General features: G+C 36.7%; 1 protein-coding gene across 1 annotated transcript in view; it reads left to right on the top strand.

Moving 5' to 3' along the window:
• Nucleotides 1-25230, top strand: part of LOC136247962 (hemicentin-1-like) — a 55006-nt gene that overhangs the window by 16210 nt on the left and 13566 nt on the right. The window contains exons 11-16 of the mRNA XM_066039781.1: nt 4402-4671; nt 4722-4988; nt 5040-5300; nt 9020-9205; nt 19924-20193; nt 22315-22641. Coding sequence (XP_065895853.1) covers nt 4402-4671; nt 4722-4988; nt 5040-5300; nt 9020-9205; nt 19924-20193; nt 22315-22641 — 1581 coding nt within the window. The remainder of the gene's footprint in view (nt 1-4401; nt 4672-4721; nt 4989-5039; nt 5301-9019; nt 9206-19923; nt 20194-22314; nt 22642-25230) is intronic.

Raw genomic sequence — 25230 nt, 5'->3', positions numbered from 1 at the left:
GCTGGAATTTATTTTTCAATCGATTTTTATTATACTAATTTGAGGATGTTTTTGTTAGAGCCTAGTTACTGTATGAAATAGAAGTATTAATTTGATTGCTGTATTAGGGTATCTTGATCTTGTCACTCAGCTATGCAGTACCGTATGACAGGAAATTTTGACAGAAAGAAATTTGACAAATACACGCTTCTCCAGCATTGATGAATTAATGTATGGACTTCTCTAAGCTCCTCTGAAATATAAGCACCTTGTTAGCATATGCAATAGCATCTGTTGGCTCTTTATCTGATAGCTGACCATGTTAAAATCATAGTCGAAGAGCAAAGTTGATGATTACTTCTTCATTTCTTGATAAATGTAAAGTACTGCAAATTGATATTCTTCACTCTTGTTAAATGTTTACTTGAAAGTTCAGTCTTATTTCACACTTCGATCAGCGCTATATATGTGCACAACACACAAAATATAGTGGTGCTTATTCTGTAAAAGTTTGATGAATTAAATATTGATGACACCAAAAATTCGTCAAATTCATCGACATTTATTTAGTTAGTTATTAATGGATAAAACAATGTATACACATTAGGTCTGAAGCCTTTCACAGCATGCATATCCTATTACAGACCAATAATTGTCTAATCTAGATTTAAAAGAGTTAATTGTGGGTGCTGAGATTACAAAACTAGGTAAATCATTCCACTGATCAATTATCTGATGACTAAAAAGTTCTGTCTTAATGAAGTTCTGGCTCTTTGTTTGTAAAGTTTTAGATGGTGTCCTCTATTACTGGTGGTGGTAGTGCTCAAGATAAAAAGACTCTTAAGATCATCATTGTAGTGATTATTTAATATATTTTAGATTTCTATTAAATCACCACGACAATATAGAGAGTACAGCCCAAGAAGTTTCAGTCAATTTAGATATCACATAGTAGATAGACCATGTACCAGTTTGGTGGCTCAACGCTGAACATTTTCCAGTAACACAATATTCTTAATCAAGTACAGAGACCAAATTGAACACGAAATTCTAACTGAGGACAAATATAAGTACAGTACAAAATATTGAAAGAACTACATACAACCAAAAACTTAAGAGCGTTTTATTCTACTAGGAGTTTTTGCATGGCCTTAGCAACTATTTGTTGACAATGAAAAGAGGGTTTCAAATACGATGAAATCCACACACCCCAATCCTTTTCCTTTTCAGTATAAGGCACCGTAACATGCTTTCCACTTTTAATGTCAACAATAAAACACAGTGGAAACTTTCTAAGCCGGTCACCTTCGGGCCAAGATTTCTTGGCCTTAATAAGCAGGTGGCTGCTTTAGAGAGGTAAATTAGTGTATAAACTTCTCACTAGGAGAATTTAAAGCTGGTCTTTTTCAAGAGGTGGCCTTTCTATACAGGTGGCCGCTAAGACAGGTTCCACTGTAGTCATTTGCTGATTTCATATGTATATTGACACACATTTATCAATACTCAAAGACAGCAACAAGTATAGAGGCCATTCCATGGCAATATCAAGATCTTTCTGTAACCTAACAATATTTTCAGAACATTTAACCATTCTGTAAAGCTTGGTATCATCTGCAAGCTGCTCAAATGGTGAATCAGTGTTGTGAGAAATATCATTCACTTAAAACTAACAAAAAAGCAAGGGTCCTAATACAGATCTTGAGGTGCTCTGCTATAACTAAATGAACATCTTCAAACAAACTTGAAAATTTTTGTCATGTGTATTGGTAGGTCTAATGAAGAATAGAAGCAGTATTTATCCATTCCTTCCAGTGCAAAGTGTACCAAACACATTTTGCAACTTTTCTTCATTTAGGCCAATGCTTTCTCCTATATTGTCAATTGTTACTATGAGATTAGGTACACAGTTAAATATAATTACTGAGTTTTTAGTAGTGGCATATTTTATTTGCTGAATAGCAAAACTGAAAAAAATTGTGTCCTGGAGGCTCAGCACAATTGTAGGAACATCTTCACCTTTATCTGAGTGTTTACCTCTAAATCAATACCTCTATGCAAAATACAATGAGAATCAAAGATTGTTGACTAAGACCATTATCATACAATTTTGCAAAACTTAATGAAGACTACAACCTCTTGCACATGACCACCTGAAAATTTGCTAAAATATCAAACTGATTGGTAAAGCATGTATAGGTGTTGTACAATCTCTAAACTTCACTCAAGACATTGATTCGTCAAACCCATTAGGAAATTACAATCTGTCACACTAATCTGGCTTTTGCATGACCAAAATAATAGATGTGTACATAGGATGCAAAATAATGCCAGTATGATAATCAGTTATACTCAGTGTAATATCATTTTGAAAGTTCTAAAGTAGTTTTTGTCAATAATTGTAGGGGAAAGTGCAGTAACGAGCTGCTTGACCAACCGCAGGTCAGACAGAACAGGTTGCTATTGCCAACTTATCACATGTTTAGCCAACAACTGGCTTGGAAGAAAATGGCTTTCTGATGTGTTATTTACTTATTATATCCCTGACCACAATGAACACCAATGAGCAAAAATGGTGAATAGAACTTGTGCTACAGGTGCAACTCTAGCAGCACCATTATTCACCACCATCTGCACATGATGGAGACTTCTTCATTTTGATAAGCAAAAAATGTGTTTTGATAGTCTCTGCAGTAAATGATATGATGAGATACTATAAAATAGAGCAGTTATCTATTCTAACAGAATAGCCAATAGATGACTTGTCCATACCTACTGACTGTTCCATTATGATATAATTATGACGGCACTATATATAGTATTATATCTTTACCTGCAGAAACTTTTAAGGTAACTTACAGTACGTATTGCACATCAAAGAGTTCTGGGTATCTTTTATCCAGGTATTTTACGTACTGCAGGTAGAACTGTACCTGCAGCACAGGTTTAATACCTTTAGCAAATCCATTCATGTAGGTAAATACATCTAAAAATTTTCTTACAAGTTAGTAATCTATTTAACATGCTGTAAGTCCATTATAGTTGCCAGTTTTAGCTCCAGCCGACACTCAGCTAATTATAAGTCACCCATTACTGCAATTTCTCCGATTGGTGAAAAATCATGCCAAAGCCTAAAAATAACAATGTTAATACAGTGAGAGTAATTAATTATTGCAATGAACTCCACATTATGTAACTGTAACTGTTAACTGTATGCCAGATTCATGCTACCAATTGCATAGAAGGTTTAACAAACTTACTGTATGTTTTAGAGCAAGGTTAGCGATTGTGCATTTTATTAGCAATCAGTTTAATGCTTCAGCATATTTACAGGTAGTTAAGCTGCTGTGTTTACCAACAACAATGGTCTTAGCTTGATTTCAGCAACATAAAAATTTCCCATATTTATGCCTGCGCCAATTAAGCTTTGAAAATACTCCATTATGCTTTTGAGCAGTGCTCAAAAATCCAGCCTATTTTGCTCAAAATTTCTGCTTTCAAAATCGACATTATGCTTAATAATATATCAGCCCTTCCTGTCTGTTGTATTAGAGTAAGTGACTGCTCTATTAGAGTATCTCGATCTTATTTCCACGAAGTATGAATAATCAGCTAGAAAACAAAAGATTACACAATTTCTTGATATAAAATGCAGTATTAAAATCTAATGGGTCCATGTTTTGCCATATTCTTGGCACACACATTGCACATATAATTAAAAATCTTGAAAATTGTCCTATTATGCTGGCACATCTTATTAAGCTGGCATAATGCGTGAACTTTTGCTAGCGTACTATGCTCAAAATTAATTGGCACAATCCTAACCATATTCTGCACACAGATAAATTATTTAGTGGTGACAACTCTGTTAAGTGTTGAAAAAGTTCCTGAAGTTGTGCTGTGCCTCAGGTTATAAAATGCTTTCAGTTTCTCCAATAGGCAGCACAAATGATTCCACTTTCAAAGCTCATCAATTATGTATGCCTCATAATGAGAGTGGACTGTGCACCAAAAAATCTGGAGAAAGTATTGGCCTAAAAGAATAAGCCTTAAAATGCAACTATATATCACTGAATTTCAACATTATTGTGTTTGTGCTATTTTTGCTAAAGGGGATGGACGGAATTAGCTACCACTCTACTACTTCTTGATTAGATCTACCATACACACAATAATAATTTTCAAGTTAATTTGAAGATTTTGGCAAGCACATCATGACTTATTTTTGAGCAGAAGTGTAACGCTAACAAGTCCATGACCGCTAGTCATATGATGTGTCAAGGCACCTTTGGGGTTCTTATATATATTTGCAAATCACAACTGCATGAAGATGATTTTCATCACAGCACATTATGCACAGATTCCACTTATATCATGTTTGGTTTTTACAGTTTATATTAATGAGCATTCGTTTTGTGTATGTAGGTCGTCCATTGATCACTACAAACCCAACTGGTGGTGTTGTACCAATGGGGAGTAGTATCACTCTAATGTGTAGAGCTAGAGGTTTAGGAATACTGGTATATTCTTGGGAGAACAAGGGTTCTGGAGGTATTTGGACAACTGTTAGTGATGGTAACACAACATCATACACTACTGATACAATCCTGACTAGTGGAGAGTACAGGTACAGGTGTAGAGTGAACAATGAGGCTGGATCAGTTGTGTCTAATAATGCTATTGTGAATGTGTATGGTAAGACTAGTGTCATTATGACATCTAATAATTGGATAATTTATCCTCAGGGCCTCCCATTATCACAACTCACCCATCCAATCAGTTGATAACTGATAGTATGAGTGTTACTCTCATATGTAAAGGAAATGGTACAGGATCAATTAGATATCAGTGGCAAACTAGGAGTATTAACGGAGGCCCATGGTTGAATATTAGCAATTCTGATAGTCAAACTTATACTGTGAGAAACTTGCAAGAATCAGAACAGTACAGGTGTATAGTGTCAAATGAAGCTGGTGACATTACATCAAAATCTGCTAACCTTACTATTTTAGGTGAGTATACCATATACAAAGCATTCTCATTGTTTTACCTTTACCTTTTAGAAATCACCACTCACCCTCAGGACAGAGAGGTAGCTCAAGGATCAACAGTCAGTTTAACATGTACATCATCAGTATCATCTGGTGTGACATTCTCTTGGACTCATGCTGGTAGTGATGTTACAGGTCAATCAACATCAACTGGTAACACTAGTACACTAACAATTACTAATGTAATGAGAATTGATGGTGGTAGCTATGTGTGCACTGTACGGAATGGATCATTATCAGTGATGTCTGACAGGGTTAATGTGACTGTCTATGGTAAGTGGTTTTTTAGCATTGGGTAGTGATATTGAACCCAGAACAGAAACACATTCTCATCAAGAAAAATACGTACATTGCTTGAATCAATACTAGTAATAATATTATTATTTTCACTACAATAGTACTGTACAAATTTATACAAGTTCATGCACTTTTTTAAATTTTATTCTCTGTGAGTTGTCATGTGAAAGCAGTAATATTACTTTCGTATAAGTATAATTGCCACTTACAGCTACTAAATTAAAGAAGTGAGCTTCTCACTTGAGCATTGTTTGATAGAAGTATTCCAAATAATTTAAGAGTGTTTGATTTATTATTGGCTTGTATGAACTACTTAAAGCATCTCATCTTATAAAAGCATCAATTCACCGTATAATAAGTACGCCTGTTCGTGCTGATGACTTGACCATACGTGTATTTCTATATAATGCCCAGCAACATGCCCTCGCTTAATTACAGATTGCGCCAGCATGGAGAAGATTATTAAAGATCCGTGGAGTGATAGCAGGAGAGCCAGAGGCCACTTTACACGTAAACAACAAGATTACAAGAAAGTTTAAATGTTTGTAACTGTGTATTTTGAATGCAGGATAAGCGCTCCAGTGAACAACCAACTGATGCCCACTCCACGTAAACAACCAGCTCATGCACTCGTGAATAACAAGGTAATGAGTAATGTAATATTTGTAGTTGTATTATACATCTTCATCCTTCATCTGGCTTGCTAGCGGCTGGAATTATTTTCCACCTGGCTTAACTACTAGCTACTCTACTGTGCTGGAGTCAGTAATAACCAAGAAGATGCATTGCTGCATATGCAACAATGTGTAACTATCTCCTGTATGTTGTGCATACATAATATTATAGACTGATCACTGTGCCAACTAGTGCCAATGCCACACAGCTGATATATTGGCACATCACCAGTGGCCTCTAGTTACAATAGAGTCTGTTGTGCCATATTAGCTTGATTGGGATCATTTTCTAATTGTGCCATTACCATGTCCCTTGTTCTGCATAGCCTCACTTCACTGCTGAGTCATTTTCAGAGACACGTCACACCTACAATATAAACATATAGCTAACTTAACTTGGTTTTTGTGTCAGTTGTGTTTTAGTATTGTGGTTTTCTGATGCCAGGTAAACTCCCTTGACTGTGTACATATGCATATGCAAGGCCGGAGGAGACGGTCCGGTTGGTCAGGCCCAAGCCGGACCAATAATCTGTAGTTGAACCAACTAGCTGACCAACATTACTCTCATGCAATCTTTGGACGATCGCATCTACATGTAGCTATTTACATCTTACACGTTATTGAAAATGCATGACACGAGTAGTCACCTAGTTTCTCAGCCTAACTAAAGCACAGAACTACACGTATAGTACCTCCAATTACCTTACAGTACAGCATAGCATTCGTATCGTTTTGTACAGAAATGATTTTGGGTTCTACGTACACTATCACGTGTGCTGACAGTTGGCATTTATCACGTGTAAGGCAGGCGCCTTTTTTGATTCTAAACCAGCACACTTATATCACAATTCAATCTTCATAAAATAATCATTAGCATTCCTTGGCTTGTCTCTCTTGGCTTCTTTTACTGGGCGAAGGGCTGGCAGTGACAAACCAGATGACTCATTCCGCGGCAAGAAGCTGTACACCCATACATTACATGGTGGCCATCTGGATGAGATGTTGAGTAGAAATCACTCCTCTTCAATTACCCACTCGTCCTGTTGAGATACTGAGCAAACTCTCAGTCTTACCCACATCGCGCCATTTTCAAATACTGATTGGTCTCGTGACTGTCAACCAGTATATTTATGTGATGATCCGTTAACTTCATACAAACCAGTATAGTAGTATACTGTATTTTTGTAGCCGGCTGTGTAGCCTTTTATTGTAGCTGTGTGAATTCATTGTATAGTACTTATATCCTAGCTAAAGGGGGCCATACTGCATGGGTTCCCTGTGAAATTTGGGGGGAAAGTTGCTAGCTAGTTTTACTTTCAAATTTAGCATCAATTTTAAATTTTAAGGCATTTTCAAGCCTTTAAATTGCAAAAATTCTGCAGCTCCTGGGGGTTGGCAACCCCCAGACCCCCCTTGAACTTCATAATTGCTAGCTATAACTAAATGAACATACAGCAAGTTTCATGCTGTGTCCCCTGTATGTCAGGTCTACAATTATACATAGTATAGAAAGTCTGCAGAACAACAGATAGGCTTGAACATATTTATATAGCTAGCTAGCAGTGAAATATCACTAAAATTGCATATCTGAGTGTCTAATTTTCAAAAATTTCTCATGGGAGCATGCCCCCAGACCCCCCTAGAATGCTCATAACGCTTCGCACTTCACAGAGTGTGCTTCGCACACAGTGCAACAGCTCCTCTCTCATTGGCATGTATATAGTAGCAATTTCAACATTATAGTCAATGGCCTGACCAACTCAATTTTCCCTCCTCCGTCCCTGATATGTATCATTTCCTGTGCATTTTTTCAACATGGTCTACACACACTGTGTTGGCCATGCACTGTTTGTACATGCCCCATTAGTAGGTTGTCCCATTGGTGATTGTACTTGGTTGTATTCGCCCCGGGCCTAGTAATAATAATAATAATAACAATAAAAATGTTATCATTGGTTCCCTTTACTCTGTTCCTGAAGGTTTAAAAGATCAACTACAAACATTACAGATTTATCATGCTAACCTCATCCTAAAGATGCAGAAGAGTGTCTTACTGAGCTCCCGTCATATTTTACGTCACTTTGTGACGGAACATTAAAGTCCTAACCTTTTGGATAAATTGTGGGATATATTATATTTTTTATATCTAGTTGTAATTCCAGCATTGCTGTGTATATATTTAATTATATAAGCAAGTACTAATAATAATACAAACGTGATGTCATAAATAATTAGTTCACAGACTAAAAAACTACGAGGTATAGTACAGAACACTAACCGGTATTGGATGAAGCGATATCCGAACATTAAATAAAATGACGGGTTTGTTTCTGCAACTCTTCATTATCAAGTTAGGTTTTCTAACGATATCCATAGTAACATCTCTTCAGTACCAGGCAACTAGTTCAAACACAGTACGCGTTAGTTACAACGCATTCCACTGGTATAACCGGTTTGAGTGTATGGCAACCAGTTTATATGCACTACGTGCAACAGTAAACATCGAACTTGTATAACCGGTTTGAAAACTGGTCGGGAACCGGTTTTAGCTTATAGCAACCAGTTCATAACTATGCGCTGCACGTTTAACTAGGCGTTAGATACTACTTCAAACTTTATCAAGACAAAACTCAGAGGATTAGGATGAACCGGCGCCATTGGCTAGAGTACCGTACTAGTACCATCATACTACATAGAAAGTTGGTGTTTGTGATAAACTAGCTACTCGACCAGAAGGACGGCTGAGCAGCACTGAAAGAGTGAATCAACTGAGCTGAAGATTTACAACTAAACTGGCTAGAAGTGTTGTAAGTTTCTGTAATTTAAGTAGGGGTAGGACTGAAAGGTAGCACCAGGCTGACAGAGGCTTAGCGGGAATCGAGGCCCAGGTCAAAGCATAGCGAAACAGGTCGAGATACTGTAATAGAACAGTCACGTTAAAGCAAATCAGAGTATTTGGTAGCAGCTATTTTATTAAACTGCTGAAATACGTCTCACATTCAATTTCATTCAATACTGCAGGAATTATCAAGTGGACTGTGAAGGTTATGGATAGGAAGACAAGAAAGCTGTTGACGGTCCACAGAGGACTTCATCCTAGAAGTGATATTGATTGCCTGTACCTCCCTAGAGAGAAAGGAGGTAGAGGTTTGAAATCAGTTGAAGATGTTGTAGTTGAAGAGAAGTGTTCATTGCATTACTATCTTGGTAAGAGTAGGAAGCCCCTGTTGAAAGCAGTCATGGGATTGCATCTGAATTGAAAAGAGATTTCATCTAGCACAGGCAGACAGAGAGAAATTTGTGCTACTCTCAGAGGGCTCTTTGTGAATATTTTGTGAGATAATGGGAGAGCAATTATGATGAGGTGATGAGTTTGCATTGGCTTACCAAAGGAAACTTATCCATGGAAACTGAGGGTTTGCTTTTTGCTGCACAAGACCAGGCACTCCACACCAGAGCACTGCAGCATGTGTATTCAAATTCTTCTACTACCCAATACCAGTTGTGTAATTTCCAGGTAGGGACTGTAGAGCACTTAATTTCAGGTTGTAGTCAGTTGGCTGGCACACAGTATAAGTTACAACATGATAATATTGCAAAGTATGTTCATTGGCGGTTGTGTGGTAAGTATGGCATCCAGAGGGAGCCCAATTGGTGGAAGCACAACCCTGTTAATATTGTGGAGAATGACTATGTTAAGATTCTGTGGGACTTTAAAATATTTGTGGATCACACCATATCAACAAGGTGACCAGATATTGCTGTCATTGACAAATATGCTTCACTCATCACTCTGATTGATATATCTGTCCCTGCTGACAAGCACATATCAGCTAAGGAGGAGGAAAAGCTTTCCAAGTATCAAGATTTAAGGATCGAGTTAGAAAGACTGTGGAGAAAGAAGACAGTGATGGTTCTAGTAGTAATTGAAGCACTTGGCTCCATTACTAAGAGACTTAAAAACTTTTTGGAAATCTTGGATTTTTCTGAATTTTAAAACAGTCAATGTCTACCTTTTACAAAAGACTGCTTTAGCTACTAGGAACAGCAACCACTTTACGCAAGATTCTTCAGCTCTCCGGGTGTGGATAATACCTCGAGCTGGAGCAGAATATTTTTGTACCAGTTCATGTTGTTACATGTTTCTGTGATATCATTTAATAATCAAGACACACGGTAGTGTGTCATGCGGCCCAAGAAGCCGGCGTGCAGCACCGGTGAGTATATTGACAGGAAGAACGAAAACGCAATTTTCGCACCTCCGTAGCTCTGTATTGCCTTGATGAAACAAGAAGATTTTTGGTGTGGACACGTCCTCCAATTTCAGTATTCCACATTCCAAATTTGAGCGAAATTGCTTCCATCGTTCCCGAGATATACGACTTCAAAAGTTGGCTTAGTTTCTTCGTTTCTTATTTTTCTTCCTCTTTTTGCACACTTACAAAAAACTGCTATACAACGCGAACACAGTATGCGATTGGCTTGAAATTTGACAAACAGAAGGGGGTACAAAGGTGCTTCTTTGTACCAACTTTGGCTGGAATACAATAAAGAGGCAAAGAGTTATTAGCGATTATTGACGAAACATAACACCAATATGTTGTCACGCCTACAGGGTAAACCACTTAGGGGAAGAATAGGTTAAACCACTTAGGGGAAGAAGAATAAACCACTTAGGGGAAACCACTTAGGGGAAGAAGAATGGGTGAATAGGTTAACTATTGAACCTTAAACACAGCATAATTCATACACAAATACTGACTGTATTTATTCTGTCTATGTTTAGGTGTGGGAACTAATAGTCCAAAGATTCTACCTTGGCTCAAACATAAACAGATCACAGCCTCCAATAGTGAATAACATTAGAGTCGTTTATAGATTTGAGGTTCGTTTTGTTTCGTTATAAGGAGTTTTTAAAAATAGTTGTTCCAATACTGAATAAAGACGGGGTTAGAATATGTAGTATTGGAACACCATTTTTGTTGTGAAACCTTTTGTGGTTTGAAAGAAATCAATCTAAAAACCAGGAAGATGCAACAAAAAAACCAACAGTGCGTAACAATTATGCAATCGAGATTAGCTAATAAAAAATGACTACTTGTCACGCCTACCAGAAATACCGCTTGGGGTAATGCTTTGAAAATCGCTGTACAGATGGAGTAATCATCTTAGAAAGGCTCTTCAATGGTGTAGAAGAATCCACAGAGTTATAACACGAAATCGAACTAGGTGTAGCAATTACGAGATCAAGATACTCTACTAGATCAGTCACCCTGAAGAGAATTCAAGAGATCAGCTAGAAACAAGTAATCTGTATAGAGATCAGCTACAAACAAATCACCCTATAGAGAGATCAGCTACAAACAGTTCACTGTGTAGAGAGATCAGCTAGAAAAAGTTACCTTGTAAGGAGTTCAACTACGGAAAGAAATAGTTCAGCTAGTAGAAGTCACCTTGTAGTAGAGAGTTCAGCTGCAAAGAAACCACCTTGTAGAGAGTTCAGCTACAAAGAAACCAGCATGTAGAATGTTCAGCTGCAAGCAAATCACCTGTAGAGAGTTCAGCTACAAACAATTTATTGTCGATGGAGATCAGCTAGAAGAAGTTACCTTGTAGAGAGTTCAGCTACAAATAAAACACCTTGTAGAAAGATCAGCTAGAAGAAGTCACCTTGTAGAGAGTTCAGTTACAAAGACACCACCATATAAAGATTTCAGCTGCAAACTAGTACTAGTGACCCTGTAGAGTTCAGCTGCCAGCAAGTCACCCTGTAGAGAATTCAGCTGCAAACAAATCACCTGTAGACGAAAAGATCATCCTGTAGAGAGTTCAGCTAGAAGAAGTTACCTTGTAGAGAGTTCAGCTACAACCAAAGCACCCTGTAGAAAGATCAGCTAGAAGAAGTCACCTTATAGAGAGTTCAGTTTCAAAACCACCATGTAGAGATTTCAGCTGCAAACTAGTGACCCTGTAGAGACATCAGCTAGAAGAAATTACCTTGTAGAGAATTCAGCTACAAAGAAACCACCATGTAGAGTTCAGCTGCAAACAAATCACCCTGTAAAGAATTCAACTGCAAACAAATCACCAGTAGAGAGTTCAGCTACGAAAATATCGTCCTGTAGAGAGGTCATCTACAAGACGTTACCTTGTAGAGAGTTAAGCTACAAGAAATAGACTTGTGTCGATTATGCTGGCATAATTTTTGGCATAATAGGGGATGAAAAGTATAAAGCATAATGGAGCATAATTAGGAGCATAATGGGCAAATTTCTGCCACAATAAGTATAATTTCTGCTATAACAGTCACTAAGTCAAGGGCTAGCCTGTTTTGGATGGTGAAATGATTCCTAACAACAAGTATAAAATGCACTACTATATTACTACAGGTTTACACTCGATGGGATATATGCTTTTCATTGTGGGTTTGAGTTTAATAAGATATACATAGTTATGTGCCAACTATAGAACCAAGGCATGAAAAAGCAGTTTAACTGAGCTTCTATCAATGAATTTGGTATTGTATATCACATCTCAATGTCTGATTTTGTGATATTATTATTATTTATGATGAATATGATTATCGGAATTTCAATTGGAGACAATACAATAGAAGCTCTGATGAGGTTAGTGTTGAAGTTAGTGTTGAGTCAGTATAGCTAGCTAGTGAATGTCTGGACATTGCAATTAGTGAAGTCTCTGGGTCTACTGGGATTAATATCAAACCAGGAAGATATGTCAAAATGATCAAGCCTCAAGCAGTCAAACACTCTAATAGAACAGTCATCGCATGCAACATAGAGAATGAAAACTATTTGGGCATTTATCCCCATGTAGGAGGCTAATATGTTTTTTTGCAAACGTACATCACATGTTATACTGAGCAGTTGCTGTTCTTTGAATACCAATAGCTAGAACTCAGAAGTTTAATCAGAAACCATGCGGCAAATATTTTATACACAGTAATTCACTATTTGCATACAAGACTATAAAGATATTACTAGACAATAAAATGTTATGCCTATAGCTTATGACAGACTACCCCCTGCTCTAAAATGCCTACTAACTATGGAGCACATCCCCTTTTCAAGCTATTGTTATTATTTGCATGTTGCAGTTGAAGTGAACCTTATCCATTTAAATGAAAAACTTCTCTGTACAAAGAAAAACATGCAAAATAAAAGCACAATGCATTTTTGAAAAGCATAAAAACAAGCATAATAATCAGAAAATTGGGGAAATTTCAAAAAGCACAATAGGAAAATTTTGGAGCATAATAGACTCAAGTCTACAAAGAAACTACCATGTAGAGATTTCAGCTGAAAACTAATGACCTGTAGAGACATCAGCTAAAAGAAGTTACCTTGTAGAGAGTTCAGCTACATAGAAACCACTATGTAGAGTTCAGTTGCAAACAAATCACCTTGTAGAGAATTCAACTGCAAACAAATCACCTGTAGAGAGTTCAGCTCCGAAAAGACATCCTGTAGAGAGTTCATTTAGAAGGAGTTATCTTGTAGAGAGTTAAGCTACTAAGAAACTATCACGTAGAGAGTTCAGCTGCAAACAAATCACCTGTAGAGAGTTCAGCTACAAAAACAGATTGATCCACTAGAAGAAGTTACCTTGTAGAGATTTCAGCTACAAGCAAATCACCCTGTTTGAGAGATCAGCTAGAAGAAGTCGCCTTGTAGAGAGTTCAGTTACAAAGGAACCACCATGTAGAGAGTTCAGCTAGAAACAGGTGATGCTGTAGAAAGATCAGCTAGAAGAAGTTACCTTATGGATAGTTCAGCTGCTAACAAATCACCCTGTACAGAGTTTAGCTAGAACATGTCACTCTGTAGAGAGAATCCTGTAGTGAGTTCATCTACCAGCAAATCATACTGTAGAGACTTCAGCTACATTTCAAGTCACCCACTAGAGAGATAAACTGCAAACAAGTTATCCATTGGAATGATTGACATGTATAATATATCTAATCCAAAACAGCCAAGCTGTAAAAAAAAAGAGTGCGGTCCTCAAAAAGGCTATGGCGAAAAGCAATGTGAAAACCAGGGTGGCGGCCAAGAAATGGCTGTGATGGTAAAACTTTTAATAACAATAATTCAGGTGAATTTTGTGCCAAGACCAAGTGGCACCAAAATTCACCTGAATTGTCGTTATTAAAATTTTTACCATTAACCTACCATCACAGCCATTTCTTAGCTGCCACCTTGGATTTCACATCTTTTTTCACCATAGCCCTTTAGAGGGCAGCACTGGTTTTTTTACAGCTTAGCTTTGCCTTGAAGGGCTTTGATTGTGTCTGTCTGCTGTTTCAATCCCACTGCTGCAGTTTTCACACCACAACTATCTAATGCCATTAGTAATTATTTTAGCTCATTGAATGAGCTTGTCGAGGGCATATATTAGGCCAATGGCATGTAACTGTTGGCTGACATCTACAGGGACACTGGTTAGAAACTGGTGTATCAGAAGTAGGCCTGTGTCTATTATGTTTTTGAGCAATGCTCCAAAATTTCCCCCATAATGCTCAAATTATTCCCAGTTGTGTCCCATTATGCTCTTATGTTCATATAAAATTGTGTCTTGACTGCCCTATTAGAGTCTGTGAACGTTCTATTAGGATATTCCAGCATGTTGTGACTGTTCTATTAGAGTATATAGATCTTTAACTAATTTTTCTTTACAATGTAGCTGTAAATCTGATTTTACTGTGTTTGCACACTATCCCATTCTACATCATGCAAAATAGGCAGAGTTTCAGCTTCTCTGATAGCCAATACACAAAAATTGTGCATTTTATGGTGGCATTGTGCTCAATGCTTTTGGCTACTTATTATGATCCAAATTATGCTGGCATAATTGGCGCAGGCCTCATTCTTTGATGTAAATTACATCCAGCCAATACAATCTACTGTATTATATTGTCTTTAGCATCTTTATAGCTCTTCTGCTCAGCTTTGCTTAGTTCCAGCTACACCATTCCCTCTAACAACATTGGTAGTCCCTTTGATTCTGCTTCATCGTCCAAACCATTGCCTGTGCAGCAAATATCACATGGTTGGAATGGGTTCCCTTCTGCAAGTACTCAGATAGACTGATTGCTATTGCTGTCATCATATTGTTCATATTCTCTGCTATATACCAGTGCAGTAATCGTGTAACAGCAAGGATTAGCACAAACACATAATGGCACTTAATCACAATTTGTAAGCAAATAGGAAGCAGAAACAATGTACTACAGTTGCTTGTCCTTATAAAGTAGAAGAAAAATTAGGAAATTTAAACTGGATTAGGGATCAAACAACAAAAAGCAGGGAAGCAAGGGAATAGCTACAAAGTTGTGAAGTAAGTTGCCTATACCTGCAAATATACCAGTGGACATCTAATCCCTACTCTTCTGTCTATAATCGTGACTGAATTAGGGATTATCATATAGTAAAAAACTTTGGCAGTAAAAAGTGTGACGAAACCCCTCTGTTGAAAAAATTGGTGGAAAAAACTTTTACGATTGAAATAATATTCGACAAAGTTCTTACTGTGAAAGTTTTTACTGTATACAGAAAACAACAAGGTGTCAACTCAACAGTAAAGCAGCATATTCAATATGTGACCCGGTCTGCGAAAAGGGCTCTTATAGCCTTTCCAATTGCATATATATGGTAACCCATAACTTGACTGGTGAATATGGTACAAGCCTACAATTTGGTCACTCAACAACCCTAACCTGGCAGTAGCTGTGGGTGTAATTACATGGTGATAGCTTTAGTAGATTAGGAGTTATGATTAGCCAAACATGGATAATTGGAAAGGCTATAAGAGCCCTTTTCGCAGACCGGGTCACATATATAGGTAGCTAGCATTGTTGTTGTAGCAGTACTTTGTAATAGCTACTGATCTAATGACGTGCTAGCAAAGGTGTGCTTCACTATCTCCTGCAATGTTCATGAATGACCATGCATATTTACTTTTTTAGTGAACTCCAGTAGCAGAGGTTATCAAGTATGTCAGTATTTGGCCAAATCCATTGAGAGACGATGAACTGACAAGTTGGAATGCTATCCGAATTAAAGCCACAGTGCTTACAACTGTGGGACACATGCCTATGAAGATCTCCAAAGTCAGTTCGATCTTTATTGTGTAGTAGTACGAGCTGACATTCATCTCAATTCAATCTCAGTTTAGTTTACAAAAAAAACAACTAGTGGCTCAACTTAACAACCTCAACCTAGTCACTCTTGTGTGATCATCTAAAATAATTGGCGAGGCGAACTGAAAACTATTCGCCAAATTTGCCAAAGTTTTTTACCATGCAATAGATGTCCACTAGTATATCTGCTCGTATCGGCAACCGCCCTTGTTTCACAACTTTTTAGCTGTTCTTTTATTTCCCTGCTATTTGTTTTTTGATCCCTAATCCAGTTTAGAGTTCCTAATTTTTCCTTCTACTTGTTTGTTCACATGCCTTCTTGTGCTGGGAGTGATTGGCAATGACAGCTCATCTAACCCAGGAAAATTGCGTAATACACAAACTGACTTTGAATGCACACACTTTAAGATGTAATTGTTATTTGTAATTGTTATGATGTAACCTCACACCACACTTCCTGTAATGTAATATAGTATGGTAGTACTGTATATTAGGGATCATGCAGTTTTGGGCTTTCTTCCCAAAAAATATCACCTTAAACCAGCCTCAAATTTCCTTCATAACAGCTTGGCAGTATTGGTTAGGTATAGCTAAGCCCAAAAATATTTTTTTTACAAAATTCTATTTAACAGGATTTTATTCTGACTAACTAACTAACTGATACCTTCAGCCAAGTGTAACTCAACAATGGACAAGGCTAAGGGATTGATTTTTTAACTGTTTGATGTTGCTTCATTCAGAGATGTGCCTTTTTGCCAACCACAGTAAGTATAATGCACATACCATGGACTTACCTTTGTCCTCCTTTGCATTCCAGTTCTTTTAGCTGACAACGCGAGATGTCAATTTGCAATAGCGCAATGCAGCTTCTCTCTGGCTGTGTCATGCTTTTCGCCCACATTTTCCATAGAGCCTGCAGAGAAGTTTCTTGTACTGTTCTTCTTTGGAATGCTCTGTAACAAGCAGAACTTAGCTACAAATGAAGTGTAATAGCCACTTCACTTTTCGGTGTGTAATTGATTATTGGGGCATGTGTTTAGATGCAAAATTATTCTTTGCACCATTCTTTCTTTTAATGTGGTACATATGGATTTAGTAGTCATAATTATGTTATTTAAAAAGCAAAATAAGGCAATAAACCTTTAATGGGATTCCACTTTTGCTAGATCCATTTGTGATAGAGCCGTATAAAAGGCACCAATGGAAGAATATGCTCCACAAGTGCATTGAATGGATCAGTGGCGTAGCTATGCCTCCATGAATGGGTGGGCACACTCACCACACATTTCACCCATGCAACTAACTAGCACAAAATGCAAGTACTTCCTTAACAAACTCTATATACCTTTAGTTTTTTTTTTTCAAGAGCACATCAATGTATCTATCTAGCTAATATAATCCACTCAAAAACATCCAAACTGTAAAAAAAAGAGTGCAGCCCTCAAAAGCCTGGGTGAAAAGTTGTGAAATCAAAGGTGGCGGCCAAGAAATGGCTGCAATGATGTTAATGCTAATAAATTTTAACAATGCACACAGCCATTATTAAAACTTTTTAGCATTAACATCATTGCAGTCATTTCTTGGCTGCCACCTTTGATTTCACAACTTTTTTCACCCAGGCTTTTGAGGGCCACACTCTTTTTTTACAGCTTGGCTGTTTTTGAGTGGGTTTCACTACTTTTCGTATTTCAAAAACCAAACCCTGCACCTTTTTACTGGGATATGATTTCCAGGCTGTTGTATCACACGTTTTGCTAGCATAGCACTTATTACGATGATTATGATGATGATGATTGGTGCAAGTTGCACAGTAAAAACAGTTGTGTCATTATAACAATTTTTATGTTATCTGAAATGCAAAATACCGTTTTTGAACCGTGTTTGCTTGGTTTTGCATCTGAAATAACATGAAATATGTTAGTATGACAAAGTCGTTTTTACTGTGTGGTCATACCTGTCTGCTCGCAGACTACCTGGGGGCAAAACCAAGTTAATACTACAAAATTATACCACTGATCGATATGAAAATGGCCCTGATTTCATGAAATAGTTACTAGATTGAGTCTCAAAGTGTTGCAACAATAGTATGGTGCTATTGCTCTAATTAAGTGCACGTTTTTGCTTTCCCTGAAATCATCTAATAGAACACACATAGAATATTCTAGAACAATCTAGACTTCCTATTGGTAGATCAGTTTTACTTGTTAAGCTAGAATTTTCATTTATAAGGTAGAAATTAAGTGAAGTGATCAGCCGAGATAGCAGTGATTCAGTGTTTAAGGATGCAAGTGTTAGGTATGGAGGTCCTTGGTTCAAACTCTGGTCATGATCAGTTCATTTTTTTGACATTTTTATGAACTTTTCCCCCCAGTGACTGTTATATTAGAGTATTTTGATCCGGTGGTTTTACACTTGCTCGGATTTTGCTTTAAAACTTTGTAGCTGTAAATCTGTTGCTGTTCTAACCACAAAAAGGAACTCCTATGATGATCAGCCTATGTACACACGAATTTTCAAGTTATTCTTCTACTCAGTTTACATTATAGCTGTGAGAAAACTTTCATCTTTATTTATGTGAATAAATGCTCATAACTCCTTGGATATTTATCAGATTCATAGCAAACTTGGTATGCCAATGTACTTTTTATATGCACTTAACTTGTGTCAAGTATTGATACAATGGAGTTGCAAGTTTGTGTTTATAGCAATTTTTTGCAAAGTGTGCGAAAAGAAATCGAAGCCCTTGTAGCTCTCCTATGGCGAAGAAAGAAAAACAAAGAAATTAAAACAAAACTTTGGCCACTCAATATCTCAGTAATAGCTTGGGAGATTTCATTCAAATTTGGTATGTGGTGTAGCTACCTGGCGGGCACCTCTGTAGTGAAACTAGTTCCAATTGGATAAGGGATCATGGAGTTACAAAGGTGTGAAAATTGTGTTTTCTTTCTTCCTGTAAATATACTCACAGTGTGGTGTGCCAGCTTCTTGGGCTGCAGGACAACTACCGTGTGTCTTGACACGCTACTCTGTTGTTCCTGTAATCTATTTCACTAGTCTAATGCTATTGCATGAATGATTTAGAAGGTAGAAATTAAAGCTAACTTAATACACTTACTTGTCTTTGTCTCATCTGTACTTGTACACAACTCTTTGTACACCAACCTGACTCTTGATATAATTGTATGGCTTAATTCTGCCACCAATTTTAATTTTAACCTACAACCAACTTAACACCACTTTAGGTCACTTCACCCTGCTAACTAAAGAAAATATGTGCTGTTGCTCACAATTCAATGTTCCAGATGTGAAAAATAGACTGGATTCCTCCTTCCTCTCTTACCCGCCTAAAATTTGGATCTTGTGATTCTGATTGTTAAATAGAAAGCACTGAAACTATTATGATCACGTGATGTAACCACAGAACTATATTATCAATATCAAATGCTGATTTATAATGATTTATAATGATAATACAGTGCTACCAAGGTATGCACTACTTGTCTCTTGTTCGTATTAACAAAAGTAAGTAAGTGCCACTCTCCTAGGGAAATTGGGCACCCAGGCCCATCGTTGACTACACCACTGGAAAGGATTTATGTATGTGACTCATACATAGATTCAATGTATGGAATCAATGCATTCAATGTATCAAACATGTACTTCAGCGTATGTGTCATACAACCTAGCATCATTCTTTTATCATTTTACAGTTATTTAAACAACAACATTTTACATTGCAGTTTATACTAACCTGTTTTTGTTCGTGTAGGTCTTCCATCAATAATTTCTCACCCAACTGATTGTGGTGTACCAAGTGGAAGTAGTATCACCCTCATGTGTAGAGCAAGTGGTTTAGGAACACTAGTATATTCCTGGGAGAGAAGAAGTTCTGGAAGCAATTGGACTACTGTTAGTAATGATAACACAACATCATATACCACTGATACATCGCTAACTATTGGAGAGCACGTGTACAGATGTAGAGTAAGCAATGATGCTGGATCAGTTGCATCTAGTATTGCTACTGTGAATGTGTATGGTGAGTATTGTCCATATAATAACATTATTTTAGATCTCAACAGCATGATGAAATACTTTGAATGCTTATAAGAAAGCAAATTCCATTAATATCACAATTGTGCCAGAGGAAGTACATGTGAGTGGTTCAAGTAAAATCAAAGTATTATTGCCGTGTTTTAAAAACTTATTTAAAAAAATACAATTATATAATTTAGTCCGTGAGGAATGTCGTATCAACATAATAACTTATTTTGATAAATTTTGTGCATTGTGAAGTCATAATGATGATATCATAATGCTAAATTTTAATCTGCATTTTTTTCAGATTTGTTTAAAAGAAAAAAATTTGGATTTTACTTGAACCTCTCACATATACAAAACATTGTGATGATCACCTGCAATACAAAAATGCATGAGTGTTAAACTATATAGCAAAAGCCATACTAATATGAGATGTATATAACCATACACCAACTCATTTCCACTTAAATGTATATAGAAATGCTGTATTTGTCATCATTCTACTTATGAAATTTAACATTGATGTGATCTACTGAAAATAATACATACAGCAGGTAGTAAAGAATCTGTCTTTAAAATAGTTTTACATACTGCTCATATTATATGGAAATGTGTTTGTATAATTAAAATAATAGTAGTACCATACACCATTTTTATACATAATAAAAAAGGCTCACTGTAGTGATCACATGGCTAAGAAGCCAAAATTTGCATGCCTTGAACAAGACAAACAGCCACTACTGTGAGTTATTTACAGGTAGCAATTATGTAACATGCAATCTGGTAGCTATTTTCCATAAGCCTTGGGAAAGTGGGTGTGGGGTTGCCTGTAAGCCTCCCAACCACTCCCAACTATGCACTAAGGTATCATATCAACCAACTCCACAATATCCCCAAGGCAGTTGTACCGTATTGCCTCAAATCACAGCCAGTCTCGTATAAATGCCTGGTCCCATTTAGTTGCTAGGGTATACAACAGCATTCCAAAAATAAATGCTGGGTCTCAAGTAAACTCCGGGTCTCATCTAGTGCAGTCATTAATTTTAAAGAATTCTAGGTGATATTATGAACACCGAAGTATAGAATGTTTTATAAAGTTCCTTTTGTGCTTGAATCTGTGAAATATGCCGAGGGAAACATCAAGGAGAGTCCAGGAGAATTCAACACCAATGTATATAGTTAACTCATAAATGCTGATCAGGCATATAAATGCTGGCCTAGTATAGTCACCGGTCTTGTTTAGTAGCTAGGATGAAAGTTGTTTGAGAGAAATAAATGCCAGGCCCGTAATTTGAGACAATACAGTATATCACATGCAACTGCTGGACTTCATTGCAATTGTGCATGTATGTAAATAAACACAAGTGCAACAAAACTAATACAGATATGTGTGTGACCAGATTTTACAAAGCTGATCCAAATTACACTTCAGGCAAAATCAAATTAACACTACCAGTGGATAGCTGCACTATCATACTACTAGTTATGATCCTCAGTACTACTCAAACTACTAAAAGCTGGTTTTAACAGACGTCTTTTCTGAGTGATGTGGAGAGCTTGAATGGTGGTTTCTGGCCTTGTGAAGGGTCTGGCTGAAATGAATCAGTGGTTTACTAGTGGATGGTCACCTGATAATGTTGGTTAGGGATTTTTTCTGTTGATTTTGCTACCTATCAGCCACAAAGAAGCCAGCACAGTCCTGCAATCTTGTGTCTGGACTCCAGTCTTGGCCTACCTGCATTTTGAAGTCTATCTTTTGTCCACCCCACCATCCCCCACCCTTCTCCCCTTTGTGAGCACTTGTGATAGTAACTTGCAGGACCTGTAATAGGACCTTCACTTCATTCAGGTACTACGACACAGGCCATCAGGTTACTTAACCCCTGTGGTCAGAAGTCCAACTATCGGACTATTTAGCAGCTACCTGTTTATAAAGGCATGGCCCCAAGGCAACCCTTATTCACAGGTTCCACTATATTATGTCTATTGTAGATTTCTTTTCAATTACATGTGTAGTGCAAATTTTTCAACCTCATTAGTTGTTACTGTACATAATGATTACTTGTATTCAAAACGTTAGAGCATTAATGTCATCTTAAACTACATTTATAATCTTTAGTGCCATCAAATATCACTAGACCGCTTGAAGATCAGACTTTTAATATCACTAAAGGACATTATGGAGCAATCACTTGCACAGCCACTGGTTATCCTCCTCCAACAGTTATGTGGATGAATAGTGATGGAAGCATTCTTAACAATAGTCGTGTAGTGGCTGGTAGTCCTCTAATGCTACCTACAGAGATTGATAATGTTACTAGTGTTAGTGTAGAGCTGATGGTGAGAAATGCTATGAGGGAGGATGCTGGAAAGTACACATGTTTGGCGGACAACTATTTCATGGATCATGATCAGCCTAATGTTACTATAGAAGTCAGCATACAATGTGAGCAGATTACATGGGTTAAATTGTGTAAAGGTGTATGTTTTAGCACAAAAACTTAATTAACTTAGATATGGTAGTCAACATGTGTATGTGTGTATCTTTAGAAAAAGGAAATGAAATAATTATGACATAACCTTTTTTCAGCCACTTTTATATGCATAATGATCACAGTTTCTTAAGTCTGAGCTTTGAATCATCATGTTAACAGTATCTTCAGTATTGAAATGTATCTCATACTTTACGTCTATGCATTATGAAATTTCTCTTGTATATTACTTAATAGATTATCTACTGTTTAATTATTATTAGTAATGGAATATTCTAAGAATTTCAAATCATGCTAGAGTGGTTTTAGTATAAGTGAGCAACAATGCAAATTTTTATTCAAAATTAACGTTGAGGTAATCTTGGGAAATTTGCAAGTGTTTAATACTATCATCTTGTGTAATGACTAATTACAATATATACTAAAGACCTAAAGGGTTAAGGTTTATTATGAAATGTGTTATCTGTAATGTGGGGGTGGTCCATATTCAAAAACATGCTGATACACTTATGAATGCACTATAAGATTATTTCTCACTTTTAACCAGCATTTCCCAACTCAAAGAATGGCAAGTATAATTATACTGAAATGCCTTAATCTGAGTGCTTCTTATGACAACACTCTAATTCATGATTATAGTCACGTGAGCACTAATTTATTCCCATTATCAATTTCAATTTGAGTCTTTATAGCACAAACAGGGTTGTACCACTCACGTCAAGGCTATGCTTACTTTGATGAAGTGGCTTGCTCTTTTGAAGTGTAACCACTTTCCCAGGATACAGTACATGTGATTGTACTTTGGTGTACATTTAGTTGTCTCTCTGAGAAGGCATATACATGGCAAATGTATCCTTTGGAATTCCTTTGATCCAAGGTGTGAAAGTGTTACATTTGATTTTGTGTTATTAAAGTCATTACAAAACTCATTAAAGTCATTTGAATTATTTTCTATATTATTTGAATGAATTTAGTGTAAGATAGCTTTTGATTGCTCGATTAATATTAGCAATATACAAACTGTACTCCTGAAAATGAATTTCATTGCAAACTCTGACTAATCAGAAATTGTCACACCTCCTCTGGTTACATACGTACATCGTAGTTCACTGATAATGTAATAATGAATGACAACAGTAACAATGTGTAATATAATATTTCAGTATCCTTCTTATCCAAATGTATTACCATTTATATTTGCACAACTACTCAATTGTTATACTGATAAGGAAAAGTTAGGAATTGTAAGTTTGATTAGCTATCATAGAAATAAAAAATACAGAAACAATGGACCAAGGTCTCCTACACTTGCAGATATACCAGTGGACATTTAAATCCCGAATTCAGTCTATACGTACCCATGACTGAATTAGGGATTAAATATCGACTAGTCCGTATATCTACAGGTGTCTTGTTTCTCTACTTTTATTTCTATGTCCCCTAATCAAATTCCTAATTTTTTCACCTTATTTGTTTGTTTAGTTTAGGGTCCACAACATGAAATTTTGCCCATTAAGAATCAACTACCAAACCATCTGAAAAATAGGCCTGAGCCTATTATGCCAAAATTTTACTTATTATTGTTTCCAGAATTTCCCAAAAAATCTCCCTATTATTCTTTTTGTTATTCTTGTATCCAGCCTATTATTCCATAATTATTCTCATTCAGTATATATCTGTGGCTAGTCCCTTAGTTTTCAAGATGCTACTATATCTGAATTATTAATAGCCATATATGAAACATTCAACCTTACACATCATTTTTCTATCCATAATAGTTACAGCAGACTTAGAATAGCTATCTACAGTAATAATTCAAGTGTATTATAATAACTACTGTATAGCTACTAACTTAGGCAGATAATGCTCAAGACTTGAAGGAGATACACTGGTATAAGATGTACAAGTTTCAGAATTGCAGGTAATCATGCAGTTGAATTCCTGATGCTGGCTGCAGATTGTTAACATGAAACGATCTGACTGCTGTATTAGAGTATTTGAGCGTTCTATATCGATCTTTTAGAGGCTTTTCAGCTCAGCACTCCTGTCAGCTTTATATCATTTGTAGCAGCTTAACTCTTTCTTCTAGGTAATCAAGAAGAGACACACACCCTAATTCCACCAATTATTCCCGTGGCCGTCCAATTATTCTAAAATTATGCCTGTAATCATCCTATTATTCCGGAATTATTCTCACGAAATTGGTGACCTATTATTCTCAAGATTATGCCAGCATAATAGGCGCGACCTACTGCAAAATACTAGGGTAGGTGCCAATTAGAAAATGCCAGATTAGCATTATTTTTGTAAACACCTTGGTGTGCAAATTGCCCGATATGTTTGCAAATCACATGAATTTTTGCTATATCTTGAAGGAAATATCTTTTCAAGCTGTGATACTCACACTCAATGCTTCTTACTAACTGTACTCTAAATCCAAACAGTCAGTGGCTGAAATGTCAGGAGATATTTGCAGCCTCAGCATTGCAAAAACAAAATTTTAGACTTGAAAAAGCTGCTGGAGCATACAGCAGTGATGTCAA

This window comes from Dysidea avara, chromosome 2 (genome assembly GCF_963678975.1).
Source record: "Dysidea avara chromosome 2, odDysAvar1.4, whole genome shotgun sequence".
Classification (NCBI taxonomy): Eukaryota; Metazoa; Porifera; class Demospongiae; order Dictyoceratida; family Dysideidae; genus Dysidea; species Dysidea avara.
The sequence above is the reverse complement of the archived record's forward strand: the minus strand, read 5'-3'. Positions and strand labels throughout refer to the sequence as shown.